General features: G+C 45.1%; 1 protein-coding gene across 2 annotated transcripts in view; it reads left to right on the forward strand.

Annotated features, from left to right (window-relative positions):
- LOC124794882 (mitogen-activated protein kinase kinase kinase 13) overlaps positions 1 to 13,938 on the forward strand; it is a 389,688-nt gene that overhangs the window by 310,552 nt on the left and 65,198 nt on the right. Inside the window, exon 1 of one of the 2 annotated variants that reach the window (XM_047258576.1) lies at positions 1,324 to 1,437. The exons of the other annotated variant lie outside the window; for it this stretch is intronic. Coding sequence (XP_047114532.1) covers positions 1,394 to 1,437 — 44 coding nt within the window. The 5' untranslated portion in view covers positions 1,324 to 1,393. Of the gene's footprint in view, positions 1 to 1,323; positions 1,438 to 13,938 lie in introns of those variants that run through there. 2 annotated transcript variants of the gene reach the window in all.

Genomic DNA, 13,938 nt, shown 5'->3' on the forward strand with positions numbered 1-13,938 from the left:
CACCCTTTCGATGTAAGGATCCCACACCGCGCAGCAATATTCTAACAGAGGACGAATGAGTGTAGTGTAAGCTGTCTCTTTAGTGGACTTGTTGCATCTTCTAAGTGTCCTGCCAATTAAACGCAACCTTTGGCTCGCCTTTGCCCCAATATTATCTATGTGGTCTTTCCAACTGAAGTTGTTCGAAATTTTAACACCCAGGTACATTCACAGCCTTGAGAATTGTACTATTTATCGAGTAATCGAATTCCAACGGATTTCTTTTGGAACTCATGTGGATCACCTCACACTTTTCGTTACTTAGCGTCAACTGCCACCTGCCACACCATACAGCAATCTTTTCTAAATCGCTTTGCAACTGATGCTAGTCTTCGGATGACCTTACTAGACGGTTAATTACAGCATCATCTGCGAACAACCTAAGAGAACTGCTAAGATTGTCACCCAGGTCATTTATATAGATCTGGAACAGCAGAGGTCCCAGGACGCTTCCCTGGGGAACACTTCAGTTTTACTCGATGATTTGCCGTCTATTACTACGAACTGCGACCTTCCTGACAGGAAATCACGAATCCAGTCGCACAAATAAGACGAAACCCCATAGGCCCGCAGCTTGATTAGAAGTCGCTTGTGAGGAACGGTGTCCAAAGCTTTCCGGAAATCTAGAATTACGGAATCAGCTTGAGATCCCCTGTCGATAGCGGCCATTACTTCGTGCGAATAAAGAGCTAGCTGCGTTGCACAAGAACGATGTTTTCTGAAACCGTGCTGATTACGTATCAATAGATCGTTCCCTTCGAGGTGATTCATGATGTTTGAATACAGTATATGCTCCAAAACCCTACTGCAAACCGACGTCAATGATATAGGTCTGTAGTTCGATGGATTACTTCTACTACCCTTCTTAAACACTTGTGCGACCTGCGCAATTTTCCAGGTAATCCCTCAACTGCCGCTGGAGTGCGTTGCGATCGCGTATACCACGTTGGGGCCCACGTAGCGTATGCACAAGTCGCATCGTTCCTGAGCGTTCAGCAGCACGTTGTACTTGGCACGCTCAACGTTGACGTTCGACAGCACGGTCGGTGTGCCGACGACTTAAGGGGCGACGACAGAAACTTGTATTGACAGGGAAGAAGTCTGTGGAGTCCCAGGTGTGGGCGCTGGGGGCTGCCTCGGAGTGCGCGGCAGTAGGTGAGTGGGACGGAATGGTGCGTGGCGGGGTGGGGGGAGATGCGACCTTTGTCTCGCCGTAGCGGCGATAAGCGGCCGCCGGCCGGGAGAGCTGCTGCGCTCGCCAGTCGCTAGCTGCTTCTCCGGCAGCTACCGTGTGTGCGCAGCAACCAGTAGCCAGCAGACAGTCGAGTTACTAGTTAGCTACAGTGCAGCAGACATGAAGCCCCGTCCGTGGCCCAGCGCCGACGTCAAGAGCAGCTTGTGAGTACGCAGCCTCGGCTTTCTGCCAACCAGCGTAGTTTACGTCCTGTCACGCTATCTTAACTGCGGCAACAACCGGCTCCGGTATAACTGCGAGGTCTACGTTGTTTCGGCATCGGTGTGAGACACAGTATTCAATGTTTCTTCGGAAAGCAATCGGTAGTGGTGGCTGTTAACGAAACAGTGTGGTAGTTGCGACTACTTGTCGCGTGAAGTTTGAGTTACCTGTAGTTATTACGTCATACCGCGTACTTCAATGTAATACGCACTCGCATTGTTCCTCGTAATTTGTAATGAAACGGTGTGCGCTGTTTTACCTTGTGGAATTGCATGCTAATGCCTTCTGTTCTGTGTTACATTTACTGAGTTCTCATTTGTTTGTGTCCTTCGGTAACAGAAGATGAAAAGCTTTCTGCCCTCATGTGGTAACCTTACATTCTTGACGACAAGGCGACAGGTCGCATGTTACGCTCTCTTTTGGCCTGTTTGGTCACCGTATTAGCGCGTTCTAGGAATTACTTGTGCTGACAGGTAATCCCTCTTGAACTTTCAGGGAACCTTATGCTCGTCTGCAGTTTGGGTAGGCACTGGGATGGGGAGCCCCACGAGACGTGTTAGACTCCGTGTAGTGCCTCTATTTCGTAGGGTTTGTAGCCTCTGCAGATTTCGTACAGTCCTTTTATAGTTTAGAGTACAGTGAATCTGAACGTGAAATACAGGTTGTGACAAACAGACTGACGAGCAGCGTAACACGACGCCAAGGTTCGCGCCATACTTATCGCACTTTCCGTTATAAAAACTAAAACCGCAAGATATATTCAGTAAACTTATATTACATAACAGACAATTCCGGGACGACTACTTCGGCGTTTCTTGCATAATTATCAAAATTAGAGGCGGAAACTGACACGTGTGGAAGAAGAAAAAAACATTCAAGTAAACATCGTTCCGCAAACGAGTCGTTTGCTTGCTAACCCCCACTGTAGTTAGTACGGGAATATTCCCCTACTTAGTTGGAATGTAAACATTTCGATCAAAAGCCCAGCTAGTCGGGCTCATTTTTCACCCACGGCCTACATTAATAAGAAATAAAGCACTACTTCAGCACGTTACAAGTATTACAATTTACTGTTCAGTAGTACCGTATCTGTTAGAAAAAGTATTCAACTTGTCATCATTGTCATCATCGCATTAGGATGGAGTAAAGTCCTCGCCTCTGCAGTCAGCACGGTTCTAGGCACTTCAGTCCGGAACCGCGACCGAGCGAGGTGGCGCAGTGGTTAGCACACTGGACTCGCATTCGGGAGGACGACGGTTCAATCCCGTCTCCAGCCATCCTGATTTAGGTTTTCCGTGATTTCCCTAAATCGTTTCAGGCAAATGCCGGGATGGTTCCTTTGAAAGGGACGGCCGATTTCCTTCCCAATCCTTCCCTAACCTGAGCTTGCGCTCCGTTTCTAATGACCTCGTTGTCGACGGGACGTTAAACACTAACCACCACTGCTACGGTCGCAGGTTCGAATCCTGCCTCGGGCATGGATGTGTGTGATGTCCTTAGGTTAGTTAGGTTTAAGTAGTTCTAAGTTCTAGGGGACTGATGACCTCAGATGTTAAGTCCCATCGTGCTTAGAGCCATTAGAACCATCTGCAGTCAGCTACTAATTCTTTCAACAAGTCGCAAATCTTGACAAGGCTGAACATCCATTGGTCCAGATGTTCAGTCGTATGATCGGGAATGTTGCTTCACGCCTGCCTTTTGAGATGACTACAGACAGACAGAGCCTGAGGACAGGTATCGGGCTATGTTAGGGAGGGGGGTGGGGGTGGGGGGTGATACGCAAGCGCTGCTCGAACTCTCCGTCTTGGACCATACTGGCGCGTTGCGTGTCCTCTTACATCATGTCCTGCTGTTCCATCACACATCCACCTCGAAATTGTACTAACGTTTTCTCGTGTCCCCCCCCCCCCCCCTTCATCATTGACGGCAGATTCTGGGATGGTTCCTTCGATGGTTTCCCTGTGCTTGGATGAGAGCCTTCACCCATCGTGCATTCAATTGAAGCGCTCTCTGTCTGTATATAGTAATATGTAAGTCTGGCAATAAGTATGTTAAAATGCTATTCATTTCTGTAAAAAACTTGTCGCGCTACTGACGATACTACTGCAGTTATTGATTTTTTTCACTTTTGTTGTTATTTTCGGATCAGCCACTATACAGCCATGGCAAAAAAGACTGCAGCAGCTTACTTCTCCGACACGGGTAAAAAAAAAAAAAAAGTGATCGATACTTACATTATGAGGACGCCCTAGGTTCTACGAAATAGGAACTATGTTGCGTTTCTGTACACATTGAATGCTGCCAGGTGAAATGCCGAGCCCTCCGCATTACAGAGATGAACTTCGGTATTATGGAATACCATTTACTTTTGTAGATGAATGTCCAAACTGAATTCATTCTTATTTCTCAACACTCTTATGTTTATTAACTTCAAACCAAAGTTCTGATCAATTACTTGTTTATGCAGTATAGGTGATGCGTTTTACATTCATGTATTTGCATACGTCACAAGTCTAATCGTCGATCTCAGCACTTGCAAAGCCAAGGTGCGCCTTGAAAATCGTATTCCATATTGACCGACATGCCACGGACTGCTCAGCGTGACAACAGAACCCAATGAATATGCTTAATACATAGCAGCGCATATCGATCTAATACTCTTTTACTTAATAAACTACTTTGGTGTAATTATTAGTGTAAACTTTCCGTAATATTGCATATTTTTGAAAACATAACTCCAATAAATTTGTCGAGCAGTTTTTCTGCGCCGTAACTCGTATGAGGTCTGGAAACGAACTGGACTCGATGAAGAGCATGACGGGAACATTTTGAAGCAGATAAGCGAGTAGCAGTTGAACGAACAAAGCAATTTGCGTAACAGGGACTAGCTATCTCTTCCTGGGGACCACCACTGCACGGATAAAAGAAATTACGGTATTCCATATTGTCCAACTATTTTATCACACCCCAAGTTCATCTACGTCAGTGGTAGTCAACCTGGTCTCTCCCGCAAACTAGTGGGCGTTCCAGCTTTTAAGGTGGGAGGCAGGCTGTAGGGATTTTCAAAACATTTTGAATGGTTTTTCATAAAATTTTGACATGAAGTACGATATTTCTTAAGTTATTATTACATACTTTAGCTTACTGCGACTTTCCTTTATAAATTTTATGAGTAAGCTTACGTCTCTGTAAAAAACATTACTGTGGGCTCGGTGGGCGGTTGGATAATTTTGCTTACCATCAGAGATACAAAAGTGGGCAGTAAGTAAAGAAGGTTGACTACCGTTCATCTACTCTACGTTATTTGTAGATCGTGTTCGACAGTTTGGAAAAATTTAAGAAAAACACCGTTAAACGCGTTTGGCCGTGACTACCAGCGTAATTACCCGGTATATTTATTTGGCCCCTAGCTGCCCTGGTGATTAACCACTTACATTGTTATTTGATGCTTACAAATACCTGATTATTTGATTTCTTTACGTTAAAAATTCAATACATTGCTCTCTCGTTCTCAGTTTCACTCCAAATAGGTCTAACATATCAACTTTTATTTCTTTAACAAATGGTATAACAGTGTCGTGCTGTGAATGTTAATTATTCTCAATCGTATGACACTTGTAGTAATTATGTACCGTCTGACCGGTAGTTTGTCGTGAATAGGGTGTTCTTCCTTCGCAACATTATATTCTCGCGGGTTATTTTTAGTTTCCCTTTTCTTGTCATCTCATATTCGCCTCGTGCAATGTTCTGATATTATTGTAATGGAGTGCCTGATTTTAATTGTCCTTTGAACTGTTTCGTCGTTCTGCAGTAACTCGACACTTCTACTCCATTGTGTACTGGACAAAAATGGTCCAAGTCAAGCGAGTATACTCAGCGTGTAAAAGGAAGTTCTCTGTATTGTTACAGTAGTCAAAAGGGGCACAAAATTGTAATCAGATGTACAGGAACACAAAGATGTAGAGACTGAGCTTTTCACTTCCGCCGAGAACACTCGGTAGCGAGTGGTGTGGGCTGCCTTCCCGTCGAAGCTCATTGCTCGTATCGCATTGATTGTATTTGTCTCTGTACTGATACGTCATAGCAGTTTGAGCTGTTTCCTACGTCAACAATTACGTGCGTAGCCATATTGTTCTTGTCATGGTATCATAACAAGATAAGTGATTTCGTGCAGTGCTAACAGGCTAAACAGCGAAACTAATTCCTATTCTTTCGTTCGGGAAACGGCAGATGCGGTGCTGTGCCATGGTTTTGCTTTAATAATGGCGTTTATAGACACATCCACTTCAGATTCGCAGAACGAAACCTAGAACGCCGCATTCCAGCAGAAAAAAAATTAAAGACAAAGCGGTTTAGCAGATTATTTGGGCGACTTGCAGACAAGGACAAGGGGTCACAGCAGAGCTCCAATGCCGTATAAGGACTGGCGAATGTTGCGACGAGTAGTTGGCGAACCTAAAACAAGTTTCTGAAGAACAGTTGGTGTTGAAAGACGTTACTTGTTCAAATCTGATTAGCAGTTAATTTATCAACTGCTGCGTGTACAGAGCTACCAAGGACCAGGAGGATATGCCAGATTATATTTATGCAAGCGGCTTCAAAGACAGAGCGACGTTCGCTTCTACAGAATGTTACCCTTGCATGACAAAATGGTTCAAATGGTTCTAAACGCTATGGGACTTAACATCTGATGTCATCAGTCCCATAGACTTAGAACTACTTAAACTTAACTAACCTAAGGACATCAGACACATCCGTGCCCGAGGCAGGATTCGAACCTGCAACCGTAGCAGCAGCGCGGTTCCGGACTGAAGCACCTAGAACCGCTCGGTTACAAGGGCCGGCCTTGCAGGACAACGGATGTGGTTTTAGCACGACAGGGCACCACCCGATCTTGTACGCTTTGTGCGACTGTAGTCAGCATAAACGTTTAATGAGCGAGGTGTTAGTCGAGGTGGTCCAAGACATGCCTCTCTCCTCCCCCCCCCCCCCCCCCCTCCCCGCCACCGTCCGCCACCTCGCCCCTTTTCACCTGACAGTGCTTCGGATTTGTGGCTACTGCAGCTGCGAGGGATGCTTACAAGTGTTCGTAATTCTTTGAGGAGGAAGGATGAAGGTTGTGTGAGAACGGGTGCCAACCACGTGGAGCACAACATGACCATCAAGGCATATATCGAGGGTAGGCAATGGAAACGTCGTAACCCCATTCTGTAAAATTTTACAGGAGAAGTAAAGCCGGTTTCTTAAAACATTTAAAAAGTTGTATAGATAATGTTACTACATGTATAAAAGCCCAGTTATTGACAGATTAGAGAAATCCAAGCACTTTCAAATATCTTTTTGATAATGGAGTTACTGGTTCCTGGAATTAGGAGGTTTTTACAGACAGATTGTGTTAGGAGGTTTTCATTGCCTACCGCCGATATCGGCAGTTGATCGCAGTGATCATATATTCGTTTTAAATATGTCGAAGATTGGTGATTGATAAGATTTCGTTATGTGAACTCTTTCATAGATTTAAATAGTGTCTGGAGCACCGAAATACGCCAACAAGTCAAGGAAGAGTAAGAGTCTTTCAAGCACCGAACACATTGTCAGCGGTAGGGGACACCGGAAGATAAATATCGATATTCGACATATACTCGGAACATATACACTGGTAAGTCTAAACATTATGACCACTGCCTACCGTGACGTTGGATGCCCCCTGGTGGAGTTGCAGGCACTTAACGCGGTAACAAAAGTATGTAGGCGGAGCAGACTCGGACAAGGGATCACCCTAGCGAAGATATGGGCTGCAAGTTGCTAAATCCATTGAGATAAGCGACTTTGACAAGGGGCAAATTATTATTACGAAGAGCCTTTGAACGAGTAAATCGAAAACGGCGAAGCTGGTCGAATGTTAATGAACATCTACGGAAAGAGGTAGAAGACACTGAAACTACCACTAGGCGCTAAACGGCTGGAAGTCCACGACTCCTCAGAGAACGTGAGGTTCCGAGGCTTGTGTGCTCTGTAAAGTAGGATGGATGGTGCTCCGTGGTATCTCTGCCGATAGAGCAAAATGCTGGAGCAGGCAACAAGTGTTTCGGAGAACACACAGGCTGGTGGGATCAGTATTATGCTATGGGAGAAATTCTCCTGTACATGCACGGGACTTGTGATATTAATCGAAGGCATGCTGACAGCAGTGAAACACCTGCATACTTTCATGCTTGATGTCTTCCCCCGACGGCGATGTCACCTTTCAGTAGTATAATTGTGTGTGTGTGTCTCGGAGCCAGAGCCGGCCGAAGTAGCCGAGCGGTTCTAGGCGCTTCAGTCCGGAACCACGCGGTTGCATCGGTCACAGGTTCGAATCCTGCCTCGGGCGTGGGTGTGTGTGTGATGTCCTTAGGTTAATTAGGTTTATGTAGTTCTAAGTCTAGGGGACTGATGACCTCAGATGTTAAGTGGCATAGTGCTCAGCGCCATTTGAACCATTTTTTCGGAGCCAGAACCGTGATTCAGTGGTTTGAGGAGCATAATAGTGAACTCACGGTTGTGCTTCGGCAACCAGTTTCGCTTGATGTAAATCCTATGGAACCCATTTGGGTCGCTATCGGGCGCAAACACTGCGTATGCAAATCGGCGGCACGTTATTTACATGAATTAGATGAACTGTGCGCAGCCATCTAATGCTACTTACCTCCACAAAGCTACCAACAAACTGTCCGATCCCTGAGACGCAGAATCAGTGACGTATTTCGTTCCAAAGACGGACAAACAACCTATTAAGCACGTGATCATAATGTTTTGGCTCATCAATGTAGATATTTCGAGTAAACAGGTGTCGAAAATTTTGTTTCAAAACTCATATTACAGCTTACAATTTCACAAGTTATTAAAAACTGTGAGAAGTAAGCTTTATGAGTTAATTAACAGAAACCAAATTTAATTACACATTATTCTACATGTATGTAGAGAAATCATAGAAAATAATAAAAAATATTACAACATATGAAAAAATAAATAACCAAAATGACACAGCAAGATCTCCAATATAAAATATTTCTACCAGCCTTTCTGTCGAGTGATAAGGGTTACAAAAGTACCAACTGACAACCGTCAAAATTTCACGAAGAGCTTAATAAAAGGAAAAAAAGCCCCGTCTTGTAAATGTTATAACATTGGAAAGACATTAGAGTTGAGTTTCCTCTATTGTGAGTTAGATAATGATGATGATAATATTATTCGATTATATGGCCAGACAAATATAAATTTAAAATATCGCAGACTGATTCCAACATATCGAAATTTCGATGTATCGCTGTTCCGTATCCCAATCCTAGTGAGCCGAGAGGAAAACTCGGGAGAGTGCAGGTAATGCTTCTTAACGACTTTATCATACGCGTACCGCTCTTCCCAGCACGGTCGTAAGAACGTGAAAGCAGGGCAGTCCAACCGCTAATTCGGTTTGGAGAGATCTTAGCAAAGCCTCTGTGCAGTAGACCAGGAAACCCGGGGCAACATCCTCTGACGTAAGTCCGCAGGTCGTGCTGTTTCGCCGGTGAATGCATCTGAGAGATAACCGTATCAGAAATGTCAGTCACGTATTTGGATTTATCCGTATCGTCTGGTATGGCGCTGCATGGCTGTAGCCGCGAGACCTGTTTTTGCCTCCCGAGGACGGAGCTAGTGACGGCGTAGTTACAGGCGGTGGACGAAGAACGTCAACAAACGCAACACATTACCACGCATAATACGGTGTACGAAACCCGTCGGCATTCGAAACAACTCTTGTCTCGGAATGCATAAATACAGGTCATGTATGATTTTCAAGAGAATTTGCAGCCAAATAGTGATGTTGAATCCTGCCTAATCGTCAAATATGGGGTGTCTAGGAAACCTTCGTTCTCGGATCGCTAGACAACGATTCAAGCAAATCGTAATTATGGGTTTTATTACAAAAGGAAATGATTACAATACTTAACTTTGTATATATACAAATGTGTCGCAAGGAAAGGACGACAGAGCAAGTTTCTTCAGTATAGACAATGCTACATAGTGGAAGCGAAATGACGACTCTTGATGCTATTCTTGAACTGAGCCGCGGCAAGTAGGGCGTGTCGGTAATGTTCTCTTCGCATAGAGGCCGCTGCTGTCGCGTTGCCTTCTTGGAGAGGGGTCGGTCAGCGTGCAATTGGTTGGCGTCGTCTTCGCAGCCCTCTCTGCTCTCTCTCGTTCCCGACTGGCGTGCCGGCTCTTGACTTTACGCCGTAACAAGCGACAATCAGTGATCATAAGACCGTTGCAGCATCCCTGAATATGGAAGTAAATAGGAATATAAAAAAAAGGAGGAAGGTTTATCTGTTTAGCAAGAGCAATAGGAGGCAGATTTCCGACTACCTAACAGATCAGAACGAACATTTCTGTTCCGACACTGACAATGTTGAGTGTTTGTGGAAAAAGTTCAAGGCAATCGTAAAATGCGTTTTAGACAGGTACGTGCCGAGTAAAACTGTGAGGGACGGGAAAAACCCACCGTGGTTCAACAACAAAGTTAGGAAACTACCGCGAAAGCAGAGCTTCACTGCTTCACTGCAGCCAAAATCTCTCAGACAAACAGAAGCGAAACGATGTCAAAGTTAGCGTAAGGAGGGCTATGCGTGAAGCGTTCAGTGAATCCGAAAGTAAAATTCTGTGTACTGACTTGACAGAAAATCTTAGGAGGTCCTGGTCTTGCGTTAAATCAGTAAGTGGATCGAACCAGCGTATCCAGACACTCTGGGATGATGATGGCATTGAAACAGAGGATGACACGCGTAGAGCTGAAATACTAAACACCTTTTTCCAAAGCTGTTTCACGGAGGAAGACCGCACTGCAGTTCCTTCTCTAAATCCTCGCACAAATGAAAAAATGGCTGACATCGAAATAAGTGTCCAAGGAATAGAAAACCAACTGGAATCACTCAACAGAGGAAAGTCCACTGGACCTGACGGGATACCAATTCGATTCTACACAGAGTACGCGAAAGAACTTGCCCCCCTTCTAACAGCCGTGTAACGCAAGTCTCTAGAGGAACGGAAGGTTCCAAATGATTGGAAAAGAGCACAGGTAGTCCCAGTCTTCAAGAAGGGTCGTCGAGCAGATGCGCAAAACTATAGACCTGTAACTCTGACATCGATCTGTTGTAGAATTTTAAAAAATGTTTTTTTCTCACGTATCATGTCATTTCTGGAAACCCAGTATCTACTCTGTAGGAATCAACATGGGTTCCGGAAACAGCGATCGTGTGAGACCCAACTCGCTTTATTTGTTCATGAGACCCAGAAAATATTACATACAGGCTCCCAGGTAGATGCCATTTTTCTTGACTTCCGGAAGGCGTTCGATACAGTTCCGCACTGTCGCCTGATAAACAAAGTAAGAGCCCACGGAATATGAGACCAGCTGTGTGGCCGGATTGAAGAGTTTTTAGCAAACAGAACACAGCATGTTGTTCTCATTGGAGAGACGTCTACAGACGTTAAAATAGCCTCTGGCGTGCCACAGGGGAGTGTTATGGGACCATTGCTTTTCGCAATATATATAAATGTCCTAGTAGATACTGTCGGAAGTTCCATGCGGCTTTTCGCGGATGATGCTGTAGTGTACAGAGAATTTGCAGCATTAGAAAATTGTAGTGAAATGCAGGAAGATCTGCAGCGGATAGGCACTTGCTGCAGGGAGTGGCAACTGACCCTTAACATAGACGAATGTAATGTATTGCGATTGCGAATACATAGAAAGAAGGATCCTTTATTGTATTATTATATGATAGCGGAACAAACACTGGTAGCAGTCACTTCTGTAAAATATGAGGGAGTATGCGTGCGGAACGATTTGAAGTGGAATGATCATATAAAATTAATTGTTGGTAAGGCGGGTACCAGGTTGAGATTCATTGGGAGAGTCCTTAGAAAATGTAGTCTATCAACAAAGCAGGTGGCTTACAAAACACTCGTTCGACCTATACTTGAGTATTGCTCATCAGTGTGGAATCCGTACCAGATCGGGTTGACGGAGGGGATAGAGAAGATCCAAAGAAGAGCGGCGCGTTTCGTCACAGCGTTATTTGGTAAGCGAGATGTTTAGCAAACTCAAGTGGCAGACTCTGCAAGAGAGGCGCTCTGCATCGCGGTGTAGCTTGCTGTCCAGGTTTCGAGAGGGTGCGTTTCTGGATGAGGTATCGATTATATTGCTCCCCCCTACTTATACCTCCCGAGGAGATCACGAATGTAAAATTAGCGAGATTCGAGCGCGCACGGAGGCTTTCCGGCAGTCGTTCTTCCCGTGAAGCATACGCAACTGGAACAGGAATGGGAGGTAATGACAGTGTCACGTAAAGTGCCCTCCGCCACACACAGTTGGGTGGCTTGCGGAGTATAAATGTAGATGTAGAACGTCAAGTAACGACGAGTGAGCTGGGTAGCGATCACGCGCCGTTCTCTCCAAAGCAGACCACAAAGACTCAATAATATTGCAATCTGGTGACTGTGGTGGCGAGGGGAGATGTGACAGTTCACCCTCGTGCTCACAAAACCAATCCTGGACGATGCCAGCTGTGTGGACACGGGGCACGTCATCTTGGAACGCCACATTACCATTGGGAAACAAACATTGTACCGTAGGATAGACCTGATGTGTTGCAATGATCACATAATCATTAGCAATAAGTAATTGTGGGGCGCATGGAAAACCACGAAATGGCTTCCCATATCATCACTAAATCCCCGCCACCTTTCACTCTTGGGACGTAAACTGGGTCAGAAGTAGGAAACAATGTAAAACAAGGACTCGTCCGACAAAACGACTCTCTCCCGTTTCTCCATAGTCCATGTTTTAATGCTTCGGCACCACGTTTTCCTGTTATGGGCATTCGCATTAATGAGTGGTTTTCGAATTCCAGCTCACCCTCCAATTCTCTGTGGAGCTCCCTTCGCGTTGCTTTGGTAGTGAGAGGCTTTGCGAACGAGACATTCAGTTCTGGAGTAACATTTGCAGGTGTCGTCCCCTTATTTTTCGTCACAATCCTCTTCAGTGACCATCCGCGTTGTGACTTAAGGGCGACGTTTTCCCACTTTACCAGTAGGTGCTGCTCGAAAAACCAAACACCTCAACTCCCTTGGTTGCGGGAGCATCCACCATACGAGTATCAATAATTTTCCCACATTCGAATTCACTTAGTTCTGACATAATCCAAGCGCAGTTACACAGGATACTGTTTTGATAACGACACTAAAAACGTATTGGGGACATCGTTCGTGGTCAAATACAAGCGCAACCTGCAGGCTTGGCTAGCATTTGTATTTATGCTCTAGCAGGCGTTTCTCACTTTATTTGCATATTTTTGTCCGACCCCTGTAGCATACTTTCCTGATATAAGTTTACCTCTGCTATATGCGGGGCAGGTCCTTTAAAGGGACCACCCCCATTTTAGTCCAGATCAGCTGCTGCTTTGTGAAGACTACCGCTGAGCAGCGTCCTGTCATTACGGACAGAGCTCAAGATGCGAGAGGGCAAGAAAGAACCCACGCGGCGCGTGACGTATTCGAAGATACGATCCCTCTCTCCCTCCCTCCCCCCCCCCCTCCCCCCCCCCCCTCCCGCTCCCTTCGGACTGGTTTGATGGAGGTCGCGACGATAATCCATCGCGGGCAGAATTCTTAAGCCCTGCATAATTACTGCAAGCTAATCCATTTGAACCTGCTTACTGTAGTCAAGCCTTCTAAATCTACGTGACTTCTCCGCAATTTGCACTAAAGTACTTGGCAGAGTCTTTACTGTTTCACTGCCGAACAGCGCGCGGGAAAAACGAATAATTAAAGTTTTCTTATTTTCTCTTATTTTATGACGTTACGAGTGTCAACAAAATATTTTCGCATTCGGGCGAGAAAAAGAGTGATTGAAATTTCGTGAAAAGAGCTCGTCGCAACGAAAAACGGATCTGTTTTTATTATTGCTACCCCAACGTGCTTATCACATCCGCGACGCTCTGTCCCCCATTTTGCGATGCTACAAAACGAATTGCAGTTCTTGGAATTTTTTCGATTTTCTCCGTCATTACTATCTGAAACGGATCCCATACTGCACAGCAATACGCCAAAAGAGGACGGACGTGCGTGATGTAGGCAGTCTCTATAGTAGATCTGTTGCATCGTCTAAGTCTTCTGCCAATAAAACGCAGTCTTTCGTTCTCCTCTCCCACGACGTTATCTATGAGATCGTTCCATTTTAAGTCAGTCGTAATTGTAATCCTTAGATTTGTAGTTGAATTGACAGCCCTTAGATTTGTGTGACTTATTATGTAACCGAAAGTTAAAGGATTTCTTTTAAAATTCACGTGGAGGACATCATACTTTTTATTGTTTAAGTCAATTGCCAGTTTTTGCGCCATACGTATCCATTGTCTGTATCATTT

Source organism: Schistocerca piceifrons, chromosome 4, assembly GCF_021461385.2.
Source record: "Schistocerca piceifrons isolate TAMUIC-IGC-003096 chromosome 4, iqSchPice1.1, whole genome shotgun sequence".
Lineage (NCBI taxonomy): Eukaryota > Metazoa > Arthropoda > Insecta > Orthoptera > Acrididae > Schistocerca > Schistocerca piceifrons.